Source organism: Leguminivora glycinivorella, chromosome 24 (assembly GCF_023078275.1).
Source record: "Leguminivora glycinivorella isolate SPB_JAAS2020 chromosome 24, LegGlyc_1.1, whole genome shotgun sequence".
NCBI classification, from domain to species: domain Eukaryota; kingdom Metazoa; phylum Arthropoda; class Insecta; order Lepidoptera; family Tortricidae; genus Leguminivora; species Leguminivora glycinivorella.
In genome coordinates, this window is record NC_062994.1 from 7,695,095 (window position 1) to 7,719,678 (window position 24,584).

The 24,584-nt window shown below is 38.0% G+C and overlaps 4 protein-coding genes across 4 annotated transcripts; 3 read left to right on the forward strand and 1 right to left on the reverse strand.

The window, feature by feature from the left end:
• Positions 1-5,009: 5,009 nt before the first annotated feature.
• On the reverse strand, positions 5,010-12,994 carry LOC125238990. The gene is made up of 7 exons (XM_048146491.1): positions 12,944-12,994; positions 12,170-12,430; positions 11,222-11,453; positions 9,461-9,606; positions 6,883-7,156; positions 5,850-5,929; positions 5,010-5,340 (listed from the first exon to the last, which is right to left on the reverse strand). The coding sequence occupies exons 1-7, from the start codon at positions 12,992-12,994 to the stop codon at positions 5,071-5,073; spliced, it is 1,314 nt and encodes a 437-aa protein (XP_048002448.1). The 3' UTR covers positions 5,010-5,070.
• On the forward strand, positions 6,208-7,224 carry LOC125238922 (chorion class CB protein M5H4-like). The gene is made up of 2 exons (XM_048146414.1): positions 6,208-6,272; positions 6,819-7,224. The coding sequence occupies exons 1-2, from the start codon at positions 6,225-6,227 to the stop codon at positions 7,176-7,178; spliced, it is 408 nt and encodes a 135-aa protein (XP_048002371.1). The 5' UTR covers positions 6,208-6,224; the 3' UTR covers positions 7,179-7,224.
• Positions 10,346-11,542, forward strand: LOC125238923 (chorion class CB protein M5H4-like). Its single transcript, XM_048146415.1, has 2 exons — positions 10,346-10,430; positions 11,149-11,542. Exons 1-2 carry the CDS (start codon positions 10,383-10,385, stop codon positions 11,494-11,496), a joined length of 396 nt encoding a protein of 131 aa, XP_048002372.1. The 5' UTR covers positions 10,346-10,382; the 3' UTR covers positions 11,497-11,542.
• A 219-nt stretch (positions 12,995-13,213) lies between the features above and the next one.
• On the forward strand, positions 13,214-14,271 carry LOC125238924 (chorion class high-cysteine HCB protein 13-like). Its single transcript, XM_048146416.1, has 2 exons — positions 13,214-13,351; positions 13,841-14,271. The coding sequence occupies exons 1-2, from the start codon at positions 13,304-13,306 to the stop codon at positions 14,177-14,179; spliced, it is 387 nt and encodes a 128-aa protein (XP_048002373.1). The 5' UTR covers positions 13,214-13,303; the 3' UTR covers positions 14,180-14,271.
• The last annotated feature ends 10,313 nt before the right edge of the window (positions 14,272-24,584 follow it).

Genomic DNA, 24,584 nt, shown 5'->3' on the forward strand with positions numbered 1-24,584 from the left:
GGACCCATTACCCATGGATGGATAAATTTAATGTGTTTAAACATTACAGTATCAGTAAATTTATTGATAAGTAAGTATTTTCGAACTTTTAACACAATCAGTCGCTGTTGAATTTAGAAGAAACTGAAGGATTATTCGTGGTTTTATTCGGAGATTTTAGAGAAAGAAAACTAGCATTCTTGACTAACGGTATATTTCACAGCATTTGACAAGCAAGTGACAGATGGCAAGTAAAAAGGCGCCAGAGGCGACGGATAAAAAAAAAAAAGATTGGCTGCGTTCTAAAACAACTTAACACCCACCCCTAGAACGCAAGCCTACTCTTGCTAAACAATACAACATCTTATTGGTAGTTACACCTTTTGTTAAAATGTCTGCTAACATTTCATCACCCTTACAATAACAAAATTTTATCTTAGAATTACAAACATGTTCTTTGAGAAAGTGAAAACGAATATCTATATGTCTAGACCTAGGCAAATAACAATCATTTAATGATAATTTTATCGCACTTTGATTATCACTGAAAAGCGCTAAGTTGTCTTAGCCACAGTGCCTCTTGAGTGGCTGAGGACATCGCCATGTACTCCGCTTCGGCCGTAGATAGGGCCACAGTCTGCTGCTTACGCGACGACCATGAAATTGCACCGCCCTGTAACATGAAGATGTAGCCCGTGCAGGATTTGCGGTCTACCACATCTGCAGCCCAATCAGCATCACAATATCCTGTAATATTCGAGACACCACTCTTGGTATAACTTAGTCTGAGATCTTTAGTGCCTTGCAAGTATCTCAATAGTCTTTTGACTGCGGTCACATGGTCCGTCTTTGGTTCAGCATTGTACCGACTCAATGCATTGACTGCAAATGAGATATCGGGTCTCGTTGCTTGGGCTATGTAGAGAAGACAGCCAATGACTTGCCTGTATGGATACTTATGGTCTGGTTCTGCATCTTGGCTGAACTTGATAGCAGGCTCTATAGGCGTTTTTACAGCTTTGCACTCTGACATCCCAAATCTATCTAGTACCTCATTAATATACTTTTTCTGATCCAACATAACTGTATCTTCTTGCCTCGTAATGTTGAATCCTAGGCACTGACTAGCTTTTCCTAGATCTTTCATCTCAAAATGTTTCATCAACTTCTTCTTCAACATATCCTTGACATCTTGTTGAGAAGTAAAAATAAGTAGGTCATCGACCCATACTGCAATGAAAGTGTTCCTTTCTTCATTGAAATATACACATGGATCAGTCTTGGACTGCTGCATCCCTATATTTTGTAGTACATAATTTAGTTTCATGTTCCATAAGCGGCTGGCTTGCTTTAGGCCATATATTGACTTATGTAAACAGCACACTTGAGATCCTCGTACATATAGTTCTGGTTGTACCATGTAAATATCAGTGTCTATTTCTCCCTGTAGAAATGCAGAAACGGCATCCATCTGGTCTATATCCATGCTATATTTTGCCGCTAAGGCAAACAGAAAACGTATAGTTGTATACCTCACTACTGGCGAGTAGATCTCCTCATAGTCTATCCCTTTCCTTTGAGCAAATCCTTTTATGACAAGTCTGGCCTTAAAACGTGTAACTTTTCCAGCTTGGTCAGTTTTGGTTTTGAACACCCATTTGGAGGGTAAGGCTTTCTTATTGGTTGGAAGTTCAGTCAAGCTCCATGTGTTGTTCTTCATTAAGGAGCTATACTCTTCGTCCATGGCCTTTTTCCATTCAGCAGCGTGTGGGGACGACATGGCTTCTTCTACTGACTGTGGATCAGATAAATTAGTAAATAAACAGAATAGACTATTTTCCTTTTGTCTTTTACGGGGCCTCAGATTCATTTTCGTATCTTGGGTTTGCGGCAAACTGGTTTTTACAGGGGGATAGTAGGTCTCATCAAGATCATCTGTATCAGTTTGATATTCAGTACTAGAGTCTTCACTGTTACTATCCTTAATAGGCTCTTTTGCCTTACCTTCGCTGCAAGGTGTACCGATGACCCTCATGGGACTCGATTGGTCTTCGGTGCCAGCTTTAGCGCTGTCGTTGCTGGTCCCTGGACTCTCCTTTTCCTCGGGAACAGTACTGGAGCTGACTGACGGCAGGTTTTCTTCATGGATGTCAACTGAAACAGTGTTTTCATAAATATATTGATAATTTTCATGAAAAATACAATCCCTGCTCTTTATGATTTTTCTACTGGTTGGATCTAGTAGCCGGTATCCTTTTGAGTCTTCACAGTATCCCACGAGTATTAACTTTATAGATTTCTTGTCCCATTTTTGTCTTTTCTGCTTGGGTATATGGACCATAGCCTCCGTGCCAAATATTCTAATATGGGACAAGTTAGGTTTACGCCCATACCACATTTCATAAGGAGTTCTACCTTCCAGGCTCCTAGACGGGGAGCGATTTGTGATATAGGCAGCTGTGGCTATGGCTTCGGCCCAATACCTTGGCTCTAATTTGGCATAAAATAGCATACACCTTGCCCGTTCCACGAGTGTGCGGTTTCCGCGTTCTGCCAATCCATTATGTTCAGCGGTGTAGGGTGTCGTGGTCTGATGGATGATACCATTACTACTTAAATATTTTTCAAAATTATTATTGCAGTACTCTTTGCCTCCATCGGTGCGAATCATCTTAATCTTTCTTTCAAGCTGTAGTTCAACTCTAGCCTTGAAATCTTTAAACACTTCTAAAATATTCAATTTATCTTTCAAAAAATACACATGAAACATACGAGTGTAGTCATCTACAAAAGTACACCCATCTTAAAGGCCGGCAACGCACCTCCAACACCTCTGGTGTTTCGGGTGTCCATGGGCGGCGGTGATCGCTTACCATCAGGCGACCTGTCTGCTCGTTTGCCTCCTATCCCATAAAAAAAAAAAAAAAAAAAAGTGATAAAATATTTCATACCTGAGACTGACAGGTGCTCCATTGGCCCACATAAGTCAGAATGTATCAGCTCGAGGGGCTGTTTGGCTCTGGAACCCACCTTGTTGAACGGCAGTCTTGTCTGTTTTCCTTCGGCACAGTGAGTACATCTGATACTGTCACTTTTTGTTTCAATAATCACACCTTCTGCAGCAGTAGGCAGCTTGTTGACATCTGATACATTTAAATGTGACATTCTTAAATGCCATAAAAAGGTATTATCAACGTTACCTCTGGCTGTGGTAAATTGAGCAGTTTCAATGGTATTTGCTGTATCTAGCAAATAGAGCCTGTTTATCTGCGTTCCTGAACAGATGATCTTCCCTTTTGCATCCAAAACATGGCACCCTTTTTCAAAAAATCTAACTTCATAACCATTCTTTGTAATACTGCTCACTGATATCAAATTGGAGGCAAGTCCAGGGGCATATAAGACGTCTTTCAACTGAAGAATCCCGCCTTTGCTTAACTTGACGTTAACACACCCGTTTCCTAATATAGGTAATGTTTCTTTGTTAGCCACAGTGATTGAATCAAATGGTGGCTTACTTAAGTTATACATTAAGTCCTTCCTTGCTGTCATGGTCTTCGAAGCTCCTGAGTCGATAAACCACTTATTACTATCTTCACCTCCCAATGATGCAGAAAACGCTGCCACAAAATTTGTACTATCTCCATTCTTATGCTGTTTGTGTGTTGTTTTCTTAGGATTCTTGCAGAACTTAGCATAATGGCCATGCTTATTGCAGCTGTAACATCTAGGACCCTTCGGTTTGCTAGGTTGGTCCTGTTTAGTCTTCTTAAAGTTTGTGTACAAGGCAGCGCCTGAGTCTGTAGATTTAATTTCTTGTAAAAGTTTTGTTTTCACAAGATCAGCACTAATTGTTACACCTGAACTTTCGAGTCCCATTATCATAGGCATGTAGACTTCTGGTAAACCAGCTAGCATTAGTGTGCCCAGCCACTCGTCGTTTACATCGAACCCTATATTGCGAAGTTTGTGAGCGGTTGTCATAATCTTATTGATATAATCTTCAACACTATTGCTTGATTCTAAAGATGTGTTCACCAAGTCCTTCAGCAAACCCACTTTCCTTGTCAAACCATTGTCATCAAAGGCCTTTTCTAGATTTGCCCACACTTCTTTTGACGTTTTGCAATCTTGTACATGAATATAATTCTGAGGATCCAACAGCAGAATCAATTTCGCTTTGGCTTTCATGTCCTTTTTGGCGTCTATGGCTTTCTTGTCGTCACTTGGTTTCACACACTCCCAAAGATCTTCATGTTCCAGGTACGTCCTCATACTAAATTTCCAGGTAGCAAAGTTGTCCCGGCCCGTCAATTTCTCTAAATTGAACAAGTTTGTGCCCATATTGATGTTCAATTATCGGTATAATAGCTGTTTCGTTGTATTACGACGATCTGCAGACGATATGCCCGGCGACTGTTTCGTCGTACTGTACGAACAATATATATTCTTGTTTTTCTTGAAATACTTCGGATTTTCCTTCAATTCCTTCAACCACGCTCTGCTACCATGAAGGATTATTCGTGGTTTTATTCGGAGATTTTAGAGAAAGAGAAACACACAATACACATATTATAATTATAGTATTTAATAGGTATACTAGTACCTACGCACAATGGTCTCCGAGGCTTAGTGCGGAAACCGGAGCCTAAACCATAATATTATAGGACTCCTTTCTCCTCAAGGTAAGGATGTGTTCTCAGAAAACTAATGTACCTATTGAAAATAATTCTATATAGGTAGGTATTAAGTTTTGTACTGATTTTTTTCCGTTAAAAATTTTTCTTCGATTTTATTCCTTCGTACACGTTCCGAGTACAGTGACCAAAGTATAGTTTCGAATGACTCTCGATCTCGAGTGTTCTGTGTCATCAGATATTCAATTTATAGATACCCTATTCCTACGACATGGCAGTTGAATATTTTATAAGAAAATATTTATTATTTGGGAGGAGTGATGTGACTGACTAACGCGTCAGTGTTACATTTATGGATTAAGGAAAAAAATTAAGTAGCAGAAAACCACAATGTAAAATAACTTTTTACTTTTTATTAGTATAAAAAAATCTTCTTGCAATCATCATTAAAAAATTAAGCCTGGCATCCGCATCCGCACTGTCCGGAGATGGACACGGATCCGGCGGCGGCGACCTTGCCGCCGAAGTCGACGGCGCCGAGCACGGGCACGGAGCCGACGACGGCGGTCTGACCGTCCGCGTCGATGCTGCCGGACACGCCGACTTGTCCGGTGCCGGACCCGCCGTACGACGAGGACGCGTAACTAATGGGGGAGGGTGCGCTCAGGGGGGCACTGTACTGGGCGTAGTTTTGAATGCAGCCACACTGCTGGCTAAAAGCTGCCTGTAAACAGGAAAATAAATGTTTATTCCAATGAAGTAAAATGTTATAAGAGTTTGTTTGACTCAGATTTCAGTTGATTTTGATGTACAATATGTAGTTAACATTGAACATATTCCTGATCACTAAACTTAGATTCAGATTCAGACTTATTTACTTAAAATCGAATATTCATAAAATTAATAAGTATTAGCGGTTTGCAACTATTTTAGCTGATGTATTAAATATTTTTATTTAGTTCACTTTACATATTTTCATCTACTTATTCCGCTATTTCACAAATCGTACCTTGAATTTCAAATAATAGGCTTACTTATTTTTATAGAAAGTAAAAAAAGTGGGGTTTAAACCATCTTCATATTTTTTTCAATTTGGCTAAGATTTCTGGTGTAGATACTAAATAAAGAATAAATACTGTAAATACAAATATTTTATTCTGCAAGTAGGCCACAATGGCACTTTGTACCTAACTTTACTAAGACCAATAAATGTAAAATAAATACTGTGCTTACCTGGATCAGGAAAGCCTGGACGCAAAGAAGAACAACTGCAAACCGGGACATTTTGAATGTGTTTTCTGCTGTAGTAGAAGCTAGAATGGTTATTTCAGTTTTAACATTGTTTTTATACTTATAATATTGCAAAGGAACTCTGTAATTGGGTCATCGATAACAGTAATATATTTCGTCTTTCTAAATTGGTAAAATGAATTGCGCTTCAAATTGTCACGTACAAACAACTATCGCTTTAAGAGGTTTCACCTAGTTATTGGCTATCAATACTTAGTAATTAAGCAAGAGATATAAACGATGTATAAAAGTTGATGCTGGTTTACGGAATATTCATAGTTTTTTACTGACAAGAAAAGAACTGACATTGAAACAAAAATGGTTTCCAAGGTTGTTGTCATCTGCACCTTCGCTATCATGATCCAGGTATGTACTCAAATGGAGTAGTTGGTGTAGATGGGTGAAGATAAGACAGTAAAAAGGGCTTAGGTACCTACTTCCATCCTCATCATCCTCAATATTGTTGGGTGTATCTAGAGTTGAGTTAGCAAAGTGGCATTCTGTTATGTTGTAGGCCAGTCATAGCGCCGGCCAAATAGAAAGTAAGTGTAGCTGGTATTTTGCAAATCATCAATCCTCCTTGCGTACGTATTGTGCCACGGCTCATGGGAGCCTGGGGTCCGCTTGGACTACTAATCCCAAGATTTGGCGTAAGCACTAGTTTTTACAAAAGCGACTGCCATCTGACCTTCCAACCCGAAGGGTAACTAGGCCGCATTGGAATTAGTCCGGTTTTCCTTCACCGAAAAGCGACTGGCAAATATCAAATGACATTTCGCACATAAGTTCCGAAAAAGTCATTGGTACGAGCCGGGGTTCAAACCCGCGACCTCCAGATCGAAAGTCGCACGCTCTTACCGCTAGGCCACCAGCTGGAACCTTGCATTATATTGTAAATAATGTTCATTTCAGGCTATCAGCGGCCAGACTTGCTACAGAGCTCTCGGTTCCTCAAGCGACTGCAAGTCTATCGTGCTCTCCAACAGCGGCGGCGACCTGCTCATCACCGCGCTCGGCCCTATCACCCCGTCCGGCATCGCCGTGGCCACGGAGCTCGGCCTGTCCGGCGACCTGGACCTGTCCGGCGCGCTGCCGTACCTGAGCGCCGTGGAGTTCCAGGGCCAGTTCGACACCAGCGGCTCCGCGCCGGTGGCGTACGGTTGCGGAGACTGCATCGCCATCACGAACGAGATCGGCAACCCGACCGGCGTCAACGCCAACATCAACTCTGGCTCCAAAGTCGTCAGCGTCTGCGGTTGTGGCAAATACTAAGAACTCAGTTACTTTTTTTACAAATAAAGTTTTTGTATACAAGCTAGGTATTCCTTTCAATGTTTCATATCGACCTTTTTTATAAATAGCAATTTTGTTTTGCAAACTATTACCAAGTTCGTCTTAAATAAAGGTATGATAGGCAAATTTATACGGGCAACCGTAGGTAAATAGACATAGGTTTCTAATTCGACCGATAGCTGAAACGATTTAGATATTGAACACATAAGTATTTTGATCACGTAATACATTTTTTAGCTTTAATTACCTACAGAGACATGAATTCGTTCGCATTTTTTCTGTAAACATTTCTTAGCAAAAAGAATAAAAAATAATTGAATGAGTTACTGCATTGCAATACATATAAGTAGAGACAAATGAAACGACGACTGGTCTGGCTCAGTCGGTAGTGACCCTGCCTGCTAAGCCGCGGTCCTGGGTTCGAATCCCGTCCACGACTAAGGGCAACTTGGGTTTTCAACGTATATAAGTATGTATTTATCTATTTAAGTATGTATATCGTCGCTTAGCACCCATAGTACAAGTTTTGCTTAGTTTCCCTAAGTTGATCCGTGTAAGGTGTCCCCAATATATGTTTTTATTTTTTATTTTTTTAATGACTTTTCATCTAGTTAGTTCATACTAATTATTGCATACGCCTTCGTTCACGTAGATTTTTTTTCCAAAATACATTTATGTCCTGATAATTAGATCGCAATACAAGCGCTGGTAGCCTAGCGGTAAGTGCGTGCGACTTTCGTTCCCGAGGTCGCAGGTTCGAACCTCGGCTCGCACCAATGAGTTTTTCGGAATTTATGTGCGAAAGGTCATTTGATATTTGCCAGTCGCTTTTCGGTGAAGGAAAACATCGTGAGGAAACCGGACTAATTCCAATAAGGTCTAGTTACCCTTCGGGTTGGAAGGTCAGATGGCAGTCGCTTCCGTAAAAACTAGTGCCTACGTCAAATCTTGGGATTAGTTGTCAAAGTGGACCCCAGGCTCCCATGAGCCGTGGCAAATGGGATAACGCAAGGAGGATGATGATGATGAATTAGATCGCAATACAAAGTTTCATCCCCCTTTTAACTGTCAACGGGAAAATATCCAAAAACGCTCTTATTCCTTTTCTTTTATTATTAGTTACCTTTTCACCAAGTATTTAGTTCCAAACTCAAAATTAAATTTGATCCCAATGCAAATTTCATCCTCCCTAACCCGCTCTATCGGACATCAGCTCATCATTCAATAGCACTCTCATCAACACAGTCCATGTTGCATACATACTAGTACTTTATCATCACGGCTAATAAACTTTGTCTGTTTATAAAGCAACAACAATGATTATTTTAGAAAAAAATCGTCCGCAGAGACAATCTCAGAGAGCAGTATAAATTTAATCTCGTATGTCCAAAATCAAATAACGCATTGTACTATAGATGCGCATACAATACTGTTACCAGTTGAGATAAAGATGTTGGAGAGTAATAGATATAAGCTTAAGTTAAAAAATTGGTTGATAGAAAATGTTTTCTACAACCTAAATGAGTTTTTTCTGAAATATCCCGGGTAGTAATTATAAGTTACCCAGTAAGGTAATATAGTCAGACCGCCTCTTGTTAGCCAGTAAGCTAATGTATAGTCAGTAGTTTTTAAGAATATTGTACGCTCGAAATGGGCAACTGTTGATACTGTATTTCCTGTATATCATACCATCTTATGTACACACTTACACAGTTAACAATGAATAAACTTTACTTTACTTTACTTTACTTTACAAAGTAGGTAAACACTTTTTTATATATAACAAGCATAAGGTCACTATGTGCTTCATTCAAAATATTTAGTTTTGTATACCTACAAGGTTGTGGCCGTCCCCAGTGTGCGTAGCCGAACGCACAAACGGTCACGAAACGTAACGCTCGTAGATATCTATCTCTATCGCTCTTGCTTATCTACCTTTCGAGGCGTTTCATTTTCGTTTCGCGTCGAAGATACGAAAATCAAAACCATTCGGCTGTGGGAACAGGCAATAATAAAATCGATGCTGATGCAGCGTTACTGCTTCGATGTTACCTATAGCAACGAAACACGGGCGATATCGAATATACCTGCTACTGTGAAAATGTGAGCCACGGACTTAACCTTCTAATTACCACAACAATTTTGAAAATTTACGTGTCGTAAATAAAAGACAACATATAAAAAATACTTAAATTATATTCATCAATAAATAATTATTACTACGCATTGCATCCACATCCGCACTGTCCAGATATAGAAACAGTTCCGGACGCGGCCACGGTCCCGTTGAAGTCGACCGTGCCGAGCACGGGCACGGAGCCGACGACAACGGTCTGGCCGCTCGCGTCGATGTCGCCAGACACGCTGACCTGACCAGTGCCCGCGCCGCCGTACTGCGCGCTCGGCGCTTGATTTAGAGAGCGTTAATGCGCGGGCGGCGCCGTGTTTGCATAGCGCTTTCGCACTCGCGTTTGTTCAGCCCGCCGATCCCGCTCAATCCGGACCCGTACGGCGTTTGTGGGAATCCGCAGGACTGACTTAGTGCGGACTGCAAAGAAATAAATAAATAGGTCAGTAACAGTATAGAAAGAAATGATATCTTATTAACTGACCGAGTTGTGTAGGTACACTATTAACTGACCGAGTCGTGTAGGTACACTATTTTTCGCTCAACTTAATATAGCGGCAACTTGATTTAGACTAGCTGGATGTAAGTTAATGTTTTCCAGCTAGGAGCAAAAATTTATATATTTATCAATTACCTGGATAAAGCAAGCCTGCAGGCAAAGGGCAAAGACTACAAAAGGAGACATGTCAGTATTCAATATTGTTCTTGTTTGTCACTAGAATGATTAGATATCAACCTACTAAACCTTTTATACTAGACATGACGATACAAATTACATAAAAATTAGAATGTTGAAAATATTTGTTAAAAATGCATAATAACTCATTAAACGATATCACGTTGCGAAAATCATTATCATTTATTATTAGGACAGTAGGAAATATAATTATTACATACCTATCTATTTTTGCTTGTATTGTTATCGATTTTATACCCTTATCAATTTTAACGAAGCTTATCGGGATTATTCAATAGGCTGTAAATTTTGTATAAAAAGTAACAAAGTCGCTCGTAAATTAATTAATTGTCTGTAGTCAACCAAATAACTAATTACAATGGCATACAAATACATCACATTCTGCGCCGCTGTATATTTCATTCAGGTAATTAGATATTCGTCACTTGATACAATAATATTTACGTACGTGTTAATAGTGTCAATAACTAATGTAAGGTTCATTTGAGTTAAACATAAACGTGATTATAATATAAATTTTGTGTAATGACGTTACTGTTTATTTACAATTAAAATAGTTTTACTAAACTTTTCACTTGTATCCTAAATTCGTTATGTATTTTATAGTAACTTTATTTATACGTTTTTGAGCCCCACGATACAGGCTAAGCATAGTGTAGGGTTCACTGTTATTGAGTTTAGTTTAAATTTAAATGTATTCTGTTAAATAAATATATTTGATTTGAAAAATTTAATGGGTTAATGTTATTAATCTTTAACCCTTTCACGGGCAAGACTCAACAAGATCGTGAATTTCATCCTGTAGTCCTAAACATTCTGTGTAAGAAAAAATACAAAAAGATAAGCTTACTCTCATTTGGAACCAGTGCCCTATAAAAAGTTAAAGCAAAAACGAAGGGGTGTTATAAGTTTGACGTAGTGGTCTGTCTGTTGAGACCTGTCTGTCTGTGCCCAATGAACCGATTTAGATTTAGTTTTTTTTTTGTCTGAAAGCTGAGTTAAAGGGTTAATGTCGCGGTCGGCGGTTTTTTATTTCACTCATACTATTTTGTCTACACTAAGTATTTATTTATGTACCAATACAAGGAGATAATTATAAACTAACAAAACTTTTTTTTAAACAGTATGTAGTGGGACAAAGTATCTACACACCAAACTGCGAATGCCGCTCTATCATTTTATCGGAAACCGGCGGGCCTCTGGCGATAACCAGCCTCGGCCCCATCACGCCGTCCGGCATCGCCGTGGCCACGGACCTGGGGCTGGCCGGCGAGCTGGAGCTGTCCGGCGCGCTGCCGTACCTGAGCGCCGTGGCGTTCGAGGGCACGTTCGACACCAACGGCACGGCGCCGGTGGCGTACGGCTGCGGGGACGCCGTCGCCATCACGCAGGAGCTCGGCAACCCCAGCGCCGCCACCGCCGCCCCTGGCTATACCAGCACTCCTATCAATACCTGTGCTAGACGTTCTTAATATAAAATCCCAGTTTTATTTAAATAATAAATAGTTAGTACGATAATTTTCGTTTTTATTATCACTTATAGACATTTTAGGAACCCTCTTTTAAACATACCTGTAAATTGAATACAGCGCAGGCTTCGTCAAAGTATGTCATTATTATCTGTCCCTTCATTAGTGTCTCTGTAAAATTTTCACTTACACTTTTGGCACGAAATATTGTATATATTATTATATATACTATGTATGTACGTATATAATTTGTAAGCAGTATGTATTATATGTATTATGTATATGATTTTTAGCTACTATGAATTAGTTTTAATTTAGTTTTTTTGCACCTCCTAATTAGTCGAAGTTATGAATACCAATGTTTCCACTACCCAAAGATTACCTCGAAGAGATCGCTCTTTAGCGATAAGGCTGCCTGTTGTTTACATCTGTAATAAAATTTATTGTAATGTGTGTGTTCCTATGTACATTTCTGAGGTTGTGCAATGAAGTGGATTTGTATTGTATTGTTTTGTATTGTTACATTATGTAACTTATGTCAAATGGGTCATTAATACAAATCGGGTCATAAACAAAAACAGAATTTGACACTAAGAAACAAAACACAAGTTTGGTCGTCAAGTTTATTTTATCATGGAAGTTTAGTGATTATGTTTTGTCACGGTACAAGTTAGTTGCATCCGCATCCGCAGCACTGTCCGCAGATGGAGACGGAGCCGCAGGCGGGCGCGCAGCCATCGAAGCAGACGGAGCCGAGCACGGGCACGCATCCCTGAACGCAGGTGTTGCCGCACGCTTGGATGTCGCCGTTCACGCCCACCTGCCCGCAGCCCTGTCCGCCGTACGAGCCACAGCCGCCGCTGTAAGAGCCACTGCTGATGCCGTAAGAGCCAGAGCTGTAGCCTTTGGAGCCGCAGCAGACCTGGCTGAACACCGACTGTTGAAAAAAAAAAAAAACTATTATTTATGCGAGTATTAAAAAATCAGAATTAAGCTCAGCTTAATTTTAGGTCACAGAAAGGAAGGAAGGCCTAAGAAAAGATGGATGGAATGTATGAGCAATGATATGAGGGTGAAAGGTGTTAGTATGGAAATGACGGCTAATAGAGAGGAATGGAGGAGGAAGATTTGCTGCGCCGACCCCAAATAATGGGAAGAGACAAGAAAAAGACTAAGGATTGTATCTACAATATTGCACAAATAATAAGTATTTATGAACAGGACTTTGCAATAAAAATACCTGCGCTGCGTCTTATTAAAAGAGACATATTTTACTATAACGACAATCAAGTATACAAAATACTCTGCCACGGATTAAAAATAAATTAAGGTTACGTAAAATAAAAAAATAAATAGAGCTTATAAATAAAAGTCAAACATGCATTAAACTTTGAATGGCCGGACTGTAAAAATAAAAATAAAAAGAAGGAATATAGGTAGTCGAACTTACCTGAATCAGACAAATCTGGATGCAAAGGACCAACACGGTGTAGGGAGACATGTTTGATGTTGTTTATTCGAAGATCGAAGAAACTATGTCCCGTACTCTTGAATACAAGCTTTTATATTCAACTAATTAAAACAATGATAAGAATAACAATAGCATTTCAAAATAGCTAAACATGTGGTCGATTTATGTTATCAAAGTCTAAATTAAAAACACTTGGTTATAATTTGGAAAACGTGCTTACTTTATTCAATGTGTGTTATATCAAGTTAATTTCGAAAGACCAGCTACAACTATAAAAACTCCTACAGTTCTTAGTGAAGATCATACTTTAGTAAGATCCTTACTACAGCAAACAATACAATGGCATTCAAGGCTGTCGTTCTGTGCGCCGCTCTTCTTCTGGTCCAGGTAAGTTATTCATTTGACTATTATGTTTTTACAAACGCTATTCTTGTATTCTAGACAACTAAAATTTTGTAGTATCCTCTTTAACTTACATGCAATATTTGACTTGATTTCTAGGTAATTATTTCAGATATTGATTACCTACCATAATTTTGATGTTTTGAGTTTTGATACACGGTTAGTTTCAATTAATGTTGTGGTTTGTCGAGTTCCAAATGTTTCGATATTCTCCATGCAATTGCAAGCATCACGGTCAGGGAGACAAAAAAAGTTAATCTATCATTTTTTTGTTAAAATAACATTAATTTAATTTCGGTGAGGTATATTTGAGGTAGGTCAGTTTATAACAAATCTGACTCTGATTTATAGTATATACCATTTATTTCTGATTTATAGTATATCCCAAAAGACGCACCACCATTTGTCTTCAAATACTCATTTTAAATTACCTTAAAATACTTAAAATATCTTAAAATCATCATTGCATTTCAGACCATCGCTGGCCAGAAATGTGGCTGCTCCTGTCGCAGCAACAGGGGCTACAGCAGCTCCCTCAGCTCGAACTCCATTTCCATTGCCACCAGCGGCGGCGACCTCCTCGTCACCAGCGTCGGCCCCATCTCCCCCTCCGGCATCTCCGTCTCCTCCGACCTCAGCCTGGACGGAAACTTGGACGTCTACGGAGAACTGCCGTACCTGAGCGCCGTACAGTTCTCTGGCGAATACGACACCAGCGGCTCCACGTGCGTGGACTACAGCTGCGGCACCTGCGGGAACGTGGCCATCACCAGCGTGCAGGGCGGTTCCGGCTGCGGCTGCGGCTGCCGCTAAGGACCAAGAACAAGAAGGAAACAATTGAACTTCTAGAACATTTAACTTCAAGCTGTAAATCTGATTAAATAAACGAAAATTTCCAAAACATATTTGAATTTTTTGCTTGATTCATTGTCGATAAAATCATTAACAGTAGATAAATATTTAAAGTAGGTTGAACACAATTAATTATTAACAATATTATTACGTTTTCCCGAAATTTCAGCCAGGTTACAGCGGCCGTGGTCACGGAAGACTGATGCCCCAGCAAAGTGTTAATGGAAATGTAATACCTACGAGAATTATATCAACAACCCAAACTCTTTACCGTCAGTCTCGTTAAAAGGGCTAAATCTCAATCCGTCAAGTCTTCCATTCCACGTTTGTCGAGGCTAGAATAGCCAAAAGTATTTCTTTCATCAATCAGGGATTGATGAAAGAAATACTTTTCTGTTTTTAAAGGCAAGTTTAGTGAAGCAATAAGGGTGATTAAATCTTTGTTGGAAATGACCAAATCAGCAAAATGATGACTGTCCCGTCTTGGAATAAATCCTAACCTCTGAACTTTTTCACATCGAGCCCCGTTAATTCCCAAGTGGTTTCAAAGAAACGCGTCGTGTCTGGTGTTTCTTAAATCGTATACGAACCGGAATTGGTCACTGCGCCTATCAGCGGAAGAAATGGGGTTGGGCTGACACTTAGAAATGTTACTGTGAAGACCCTAAACAAACTGTGCACCAGATAATTTTCGAATAGAAAATAGAATAGAAAAGAATGGAAAATATTTGGCATACAGATACATAATAAAAACAACAAGTAATACTTAATGTCCCTTAACTAAGGTGTGATCGTGGTCAAACGTCTACCTATTCATACTAAAAAAAAAAACTAAGTACGGGTCACCCTCGGACTTAGAAAACCTCACGAGCGACGCTGCGCCCATATTTACGGAATGCTAAATTTAACTCGCCATACGATAAATAAATACATTTTACCCATAGATTAAATATTGTTTAATTTATTAGAAATTCGCCATTTTGTGTTTAAGTTATGCAAATAATTCCTAAAATATGTATGATTTTACTGTTAAAACACGGTTAAGTATACTTTAGCCGTTTTTTAGGATTGAATAATACATAAAACATGGCTTAATAACGGCAAAGTAAATTTACGTGTTTATAGTAATCGTAACTGAGCAATGCATAATAATCTAAAAACATAGCTTAATAACCGCAAAGACACTAAACAATTTTATACTATCGTATATGCTCTAAAAAAATGCTGTAACCGTTTTTAAGCTATGCAATGACTACTAACATCGAAATAATTTGTATGCATTCCTAATCTAAAAGCCCGCTATATGACAAACCAGCGACGATTACTAGGTTTTAGCATTGTCAGTCTTTTTAAGAGGCCATTCAACGAAAACGTCGTAATAATGTAAAATTGATAGTTTTAGTCGGCAAAATGCTATACTTTCCGTCATCTAACAGACTTATTAAGTTCAAGATTCGATTAGGACATCTTCTTAACTTACATGTTGTGAGACTGGATTTTTGAAAACTAACTCACTTAATTAATTATGATTTTTTTTCTGGTGCATGTTTAGGAAAACCCGCGAAAAGTGCTGACTTAGTCCGTCTAATTTGTAAAATTTGGATAGTTTTGAATGCTTCAAGTGGTAAATTTGTATTATGTATATCCTGTACTACAATCATCTGAGACTACTTCTTTGTTATAAGGCTTTAGAATAGAGTAAATGAGGATATGATGAATCCAATTTGTTTCAGAAATCACCTCAGAATAAGTGTCAATTTCTTCGAAAACTTACGTGTTTTTGAAGTAGTTTTAATATAAAAATAATCTGCAACGCTTACTCAAACAGATTTTATGCAAAAGTTTTCTATTAATTGCAATTTAATATTTTTGACGATTTTTTAAAAATGCCTCCTTATTACCGGTTACACGCGCTTGCGATGTCAGTACCGCGGCAGAGCTTGTAGAGGCAGGACGTATGTTAGTCCGCTCCGCACGCGGCTCGACGATCGCGAAGTTATTTTGTCATTGTGTGCGGCACCGCCGTGTCCAAAACCGCACTTGTGTGCGTGTTTGGCTGTACTGTTGCATGTATACTGCGACCGAAAACTTTGATCCTTGGGTTGACGACTTTGGTAACTAACTAATTAACTTGACTAATATTTTTAGTAAGTATTATTTATTATTGAATATCATTTGAGGTTACTGACTCGTCTCAACAAAATCTTTGACAATAGATGGTACTCAGGATCTGATGATGAAGTCAGATGGTAGTCATGAGTTCTCATCAACCAGGTCTTGAAACCATTTCGTGTTTGGGCTCGTTTGATTCGCCTCAACAAGATCTTTGACGAGAGGTGATGGTACCCAGGATCTGATGATGAAGCCGGAAGGTAGTCATGAGTTCTCATCAACCAGGTCTTGAAACCATTTCGTGTTTGGGCTCGTTTGATTTGCCTCAACAAGATCTTTGACAAGAGGTGATGGTACCCAGAATCTGATGATGAAGCCGGAAGGTAGTCATGAGTTCTCATCAACCAGGTCTTGATACCATTTCGTGTTTGGGCTCGTTTGGTTCGTCTCAACAAGATCTTTGACAAGAGATGGTACCCAGGATCTGATGATGAAGCTGGAAGGTAGTCAAGAGAATTCATCAACCAGGTCTTGAAACCACTCCGTGTTTGGGCTCGTTTGGTTCGTCTCAACAAGATCTTTGACAAGAGATGGTACCCAGGATCTGATGGTGAAGCCGGAAGGTAGTCAAGAGTATTCAACAACCAGGTCTTGAAACTCTTCTGTGTTTGGGCTCGTTTGATTCGTCTCAACAAGATCTTTGACAAGAGATGGTACCCAGGATCTGATGATGAAGCTGGAAGGTAGTCAAGAGTATTCCACGACCAGGTCTTGAAACCACTTCGTGTTTGGGTTCGTTTGATTCGTCTCAACAAGATCTTTGACAAGAGATGGTAATCACTCTTTTATACTCTGGCGCATCCACTGTATCAGTGTGTCAACAGTCAACTAAAGCAGGTAGGCGTAGCGTAGAGTTGTATTTCCTTACAAAAAACCAATACATAGATGTGGACCTTCAGAATACAGAATACAGAATACAGAATTATTTATTTGTCCAACATAGGTGTACATAAGTTGTTACATTACATTTCAGTTCAGTTTCACTATGTGGCGCCTTACGGCATACAAATTTGAGAGCATGCATGTCAAACTATAAACTTCCTGTGCTCCATGCAATTAAAACAACATAATATTTAAAAACCGGCCGAGAGCGTGTCGGGTCACGCTCAGTGCCTACACTGAGCGTGGCCCGACACGCTCTCGGCCGGTTTTTAAAGCCGCGTTGGTAAATAGCCGCTCGGCTCTTCCGTAGTTTTCCATATTTTTCAAAAACTACAGAACCTATCAAGTTCAAAACAGTTTTCCTAGAAAGTTTATAAAGTTCTACTTTTGTGATTTTTAAATATTTTTTTTAATATATGGTTAAAAAGTTAGAGGGGGGGGGGACACTTTTTTTTTCTTTAGGAGCGATTATTCGCGAAAATATTAATATTATCAAAAAACGATTTCAGTAATTCATTTTTAAATACCTATCCAACAATAAATCATACGTTAGGGTTGAAATGAAAAAAAAAATCACTCCCTACTTTACGTGTAGGGGGGTACCCTAATAAAACATTTTTTCCGCTTTTTATTTTTGCACTTTGTCGGCGTGACTGATATACATATTGGTACCAAATTTCAGCTCTCTAGTTCTAACGGTCACTGAGATTATCCGCGGACGGACGGACGGACGGAGGGACAGACAGACAGACATGGCGAAACTATAAGGGTTCCTAGTTGACTACGAAACCCTAAAAACACATTTTAAATATTAAACTTATATTGACCGGGATATAGACCGTGAATATAAGTCCAATGAAAATAACCGTGAATCATTCAAAACTCTTACATTTTAAATATAAAAAAAAAACTACTTAAAATTAAAGAAAACCGATCTTAGTTCCATTATATACAGAGTGGGGCCTGTAACAAAGGCGAAGAATTGAACTGTAGGTAGGGATTGCAATCCAGCAGTGTTATCAATCCAGCTGGATTTTTGCTGGATCGGCGCCAATCCAGCTGGATCCAGCGCGGATCCAGCAGGTAGAAAAAATGCCAAAAAAAAAATTACATTTTGCGCTACTATGGGGCTGTTATTACTAAAATTATTTGAAATAGTGAAAGGAAGGGTGAAAACGCGCAATTTGTAATCATAATTCATAAAAAAAAACTTAAAACGGTTCTCTTATTTATCTCCGAAAATTGTATGACCGAATATCACTTCCCAACGCACGTTTCGCGGAATTTTAATCCGCCGAATGTTCATTTCCCAAATTATCATATTGTTTTTTTTATTTTTTCATTTGCCAACCTTGCATTTACCTACCAACTTAAAGTTTGGTTGTTATTAGGGTTTTTCAAAAGGCCTTTTTTAAAAAACCAAACTTTCATGTTATCCTATGTTTTACTTGACGTAATATACAACTAGTTGTTTATTGTATATCGTCACTACTTTTAAAAAAACTTGTATCTTCGTCTGTCAATGAAAAGAAAATTGCAGTAAGTATGTATGAAATGCATATTTATAGACTTACTGCATTTTAACTTTGAGGAACAGCGTGAGATACGAGATTTTTTTAAAGTAGTGACGACATACAAAATGTTTTATTGAACACCGACAATATCTATGGCGTATTTCGAAAAATATGCAATACTGAGTCTCCTATGAACTTCTAAATTTATTGACAGGGATGCAATTACGTATTTTACTTACGTATATATATATATATATATATATATATATATTTTTAATAGTTATCTACTTACTTTTTTTACAAGAATATTGTTTAATTTATTGTTATTACATTTCAAAGCTTTTTTCCGGTTTGCTCACGGTCAACCTAACACGCTCCTCCTCGTTTCGCTCGTCGTCGCCCTTAACTGGACTCTGTCATATATACATATTATACTGCCAACATAGTCCATGAACAGAGAACTGCTACTTTGCTCCCTCTTAACAGGGAAGAAAAGTTAAAATGTATCTGTAAAAAGTTGGCATTACTTTTTGTAACCATTTTTAATCCTTATCCTTACATAAATAAAAAATGGTCATTAAAAGTGTGTGCTAGTAACAACGATGAAGCGAAGGTACTACAATTAATTAGGTACATAAATAATGCTATCAACCAGACATGGCCTGCTTTTTTGGCATAACATTTGGGCATTCACTAGTTCACATTGAAAATTACTAATTTACTTACTAGTACTTAGTTTAACTTACTTAATATTTATGAAAAAATAAACCTCTAAGTAGGTATATTATACGTAGACAATCAATATTCTGATCTAAACATGAGTTGAAACTTAAAAGAAATTTTGCGGTAACAGTAAATAATTAAATACTTTAAATACATTTTGAAATCTTCAGTATACTACAACACTTTAAGTTCTCGCGCTTTGTACAACGTTGGAAAAAAGGTAAAATAATGTTAATTAATCGCGTTCGACCCGCATGTGACTATAAATATACAGTTATAGTACAGTTTCAAACTACAGACCGTCAACCAAATCTTGTCACTAGAAAAAGGCGGTAAATTTGAAAAATCGCGGGCTAGCAACACTAATAGTTTTGAAAATCGGTGGAAATTCACTTGTCATTTGTATCTTATCTGTGGAAATCTCCACCCTACCAAAAAGAGAAATAACTAGCATATATCCGTCCCTTTTTAGGGTTCCGTAGTCAACTAGGAACCCTTATAGTTTCGCCATGTCTGTCTGTCCGTCCGTCCGTCCGTCCGTCCGCGGATAATCTCAGTAACCGCTAGTACTAGAAAGCTGAAATTTGGTACCAATATGTATATCAATCACGCCAACAAAGTGCAAAAATAAAAAATGGAAAAAAATGTTTTATTAGGGTACTCCCCCTACATGTAAAGTGGGGGCTGATTTTTTTTTTTCATTCCAACCCCAACGTGTGATAAATTGTTGGATAGGTATTTAAAAATTAATAAGGGTTTACTAAGATCGTTTTTTGATAATATTAATATTTTAGGAAATAATCGCTCCTAAAGGAAAAAAAAGTGCGTCCCCCCCCCTCTAACTTTTGAACCTTACGTCTAAAAAATATGAAAAAAATCACAAAAGTAGAACTTTATAAAGACTTTCTAGGAAAATTGTTTTGAACTTGATAGGTTCAGTAGTTTTTGAGAAAAATACGGAAAACTACGGAACCCTACACTGAGCGTGGCCCGACACGCTCTTGGCCGGTTTTTAATACATTATCTAATTCGTAAGGAAGGAGGGAGCCCCTTGAAAAAAAAATATCTGTGGCTGTTCGACGTACATTGCTGGTTTTTGTTCGTTTCATAGGGATGCCATACTTTAGTTTGATGTACATTGCTACTGCCAAAATTTGGTTGACAGGCAATAGTTACGTTTTTGAAAAAAACACACAATTGTAGCGAAATAGAATTATTTTGTGCTAAGCGGCCACGGGCTTCGTGCGAGAACGCGGAACCGTTTTAAACATGACGTAAAATAAGTTGATTAAAGTTAATTACGAATTTTATTGCAGATTTTTTTATTTGCGGATCCGCAGCGCTGGATCCAGCGCTGGCTGCTGGATCCAGCAGACCGAAAAATGCGCTGGATCCAGCTGGATTGCTGGATGCTGGATCCAGCAATTGCAATCCCTAACTGTAGGCTATTCTCCTTATACTGATCAACATTTATTCAGTGACTTTTAAAAATTATGAAGTCTTTAAATTTTTAATTTTTCATACAAAATAAATATTAGCTTCAATGTACGCCATTATTGTTGTCATTGACGTTGTCTGTCACACTTTAGACTTAACAGAATTCGCAATACATTACCTCTTAGAAAAAACTTTTAAGGGTGATAAAAATCAAAATACAAGTTATTTTTAAAAGTCACCGAACAAATGTTGATCAGTATAAGTGCGTTTTCACATTATCCGATCCGATATCGGATGTCGGACCGATATCCCATTCATTACAGGCGCCATCTTGGATTTTTTCTATTGAAATGCTTCCGACATCCGATATCGGATCGGATAGTGTGAAAACGGCTTAAGGAGAATGGCCTAGAGTTCAATTCTTCGCCTTTGTTACAGGCCCCACTCTGTATATATACCTAGAAAACATCATCATCTTCCTTGCGTTATCCCGGCATTTGCCACGGCTCATGGGAGCCTGCGGTCCACTTTGACAACTAATCCCAAGATTTGGCGTAGGCACTAGTTTTTACGAAAGCGACTGCCATCTGACCTTTCAACCCAAAGGGTAAACTAGACCTTATTGGAATAAGTCCGGTTTCCTCACGATGTTTTCCTTCACCGAAAAGAACCTAGAAAACATATCATATACAAAATAAAATAAAACTAAGAAAACGGATTATATTCATTATACGCGATATAATCTGATTCCATAAATTTATTTCATGAGTAACTATCGCGGTGACAGAAGACAATATTATATACACAATTTATTATATTATAAAAGTTTTTTAATTTATTTCTTCCAAGGCTACACACGTTTTAATAAAAACTGTGATAAGTTTAATAATTAAACTAAAAGGTCAAGTATTTATGCACGAAATCATGTATGCAAATATGTAATATATATGGTGGTGTTTTTACGCAAGTATCAATAATGGTTAGTCCGCAACGCTACTGACGGCGTGGCGGTACCGACCATGAATGCTATCCCTTTCGCTCTAGCCGCACGTAAGGTTGGTTCGAAGAGGATGGCACGCTATGTCTGTACCGCAGGCTACAATCGTTATGCTTCTGGTTATAGTGTGCGTCTGCACACAGGCGCACGCGAGCGCCGCCAGCGTCGAAATGCGAGCAAGCAGATTTTTTAAAAGCGCTCTTAAAAGGAGTTTATCATTTTAGCAATGTCCCGTTTACCTGCAGTACCTGCACTAAGTTTCAAGAGCAATTCAATTTGTTAAATGAATAAAAGACAACTGTATGATATTGTAACCATTTATTTGCAGCATGCATAAAAAACCTCGTTATAAGTTATGTTACAAATTAACATATTTAAACTTAATATAATATTCTAACATTAGTGAAAACTAACATAACATTAATATGAAACAATAAAATTCGCTTTTTACATTGCAACAAATCAATTTGCTATACCGACACGGCGAAAGGTGTCGCTCTTGGATATCCAAAGTTATTCGTATTATTACTATAATACACTATTAAAATAATGTTTTTATTACCGAGTTATATAAGGTTAAAAACGGTTGACATTGACAGTTCTTACAAAAAGAAACACGGATTTCATTTATTATTCGCCAAGCAAGTGAAAATAGCAATCTTTATTTATTTAATACTTCAAAAATTCAAAATACATTTAGGATTGTTTGACATAATAATTTTCTCTCTTTCCGCTTGATTCCGTTCTTCTTAAAATTTATTTTTCTTTTTTTGTGCGTTTGGTTTTCGACAGTTGTATTATTAATATTAATATTACGAGTGTAGTGCTCTATATCGACGGTGGTTCTACATCGATAAATGGTTATATGTACTTATGTGTAGGTCAGTCCTCCTTTTCTGTATGTAAAACTTCTGGATTTGAAGGGTCTGAATGAATTGGTACAGCAGAATACTTATATATCATACATTTTTTTTTTCTTTAAACTAGAATCAATATAGAGATCTTTGTTAACAATTTCTGGTAAAATCAGGTGCATCATTGCTTAAAATTGTATTAACTAGGTTAAATTTAAGTTTGTTTCTCTGTTGTTTGTATGAATTGGAGCGGATAAATCAAGATAAAGCTTCATTTTGGATGATACATATGTTGTCATTTTACAATTTTTACATGCTAGGTATAGAGTTCTTCTTCTTTCGAGTCATCACTTGTAGTTTCAATGCGTCTGCGACGGAATAGTCAAAAACCTTCTTTCCTTATATCAAGATGAGAAGCATTTTACGAATGATTAAAGAAGTAAACGTTGTTCGATTTTGTTACAACGAAGGATAAACCCAAATTCGATGATCGTCAGCAACGGTTTTAGCTTGGACCAGTAAAAGGGAGTTTTAAAATTGATGTATTTTCGTCAGCATTGAAAATTAAAGCAGAAACGTTCGACATGGCTAAGTTAGGTATTCTGAGGTATCAATCTCAAAAATTCTTGAAACAATACACAACGATAGAATGTTCCTTGGTAAAGATCGAGTTGAGCAATCCCCTTCTGTTCTACATTTACTAAACTTACTGCTGGTGTGATGACTTGTGGTCGGTTTTTCGGTATTCATTTTATTCGCAGATCTCTGTTATCATTTGTATCCTGAAGTTCGTAACAAGCCTAAAAGAAATAACATTAATTAATTTGATTTTTGACTGCATTATTAAATCAGCTTGACGGTAATTGCGCAAGTAATCCATACCTACATAGGTACTAAAACATTGTAAGGTAAATAAATGCTTACAAAATGTATGTGGCTATGGCAATGCCTACATAGCAATAGGATGGTACAATGTAATTTCTTGACTTTTTTGTTTACGCTTTTATTTGTACACAATAGTTTTAACTGGGCTCTTGATCGAATAACTTATGAGTTAGGTATTTACTTGTCGCGGCAAACGTGTGATAATATGTTAGCAAAACGCAAGTTGTGCTTGAAAAAAACCTTAAAAAAAAGATATTTAATACTTACCTGGTCTTCGGTTTCTTAACATTTTAAGGAGAAAATGTTCATTCACCGGTCACTACAGCCTTCGCACAACCTTCTGCGCGCGAGCCGCTCGGCCGACTGTCGGACTGGCGCAATAACTTTGGAAGGTATACTTTTACAACTAGCGGGGTTTTAGCGTAGCTTTGCTGGTTTGTCCTGTTTCAGTGTGGCATTATGAATATTTTTTAGTAATAAATTCACCGTAAAGCGCAGTAACTAGGTTTTAGTGATGTATTTGTAACCGAAATTACAATGAAAGTCTTTAAATACACGGTTAAAGGACTTTAGCCGTGTTTAAGCGTAGTATTTTATTTAAAAAATTGAATGTTATAAAATGTAATAACGCAATTAAACGGCTTTAATGGGAATTTATGAAGCTTATGTCAAGTAACGTTGTTATAGTTATGTATCGTGTGATAAAACTATGAAGATAAACAACTGCTAAGCGCTTTAATATAAGTTATAGAAGACAAATGTGGGTTTGCGGTTTTATACTATTGAAAAGGGTTATAAAATAGTGCACTTAGCGAGGTATGTCGACTCTGTATCTCGGTAACTAAAAATGATAAAAATATGATTCCAAGACCAGTCGATGGGGAATTCTTTCCTATTTAAGA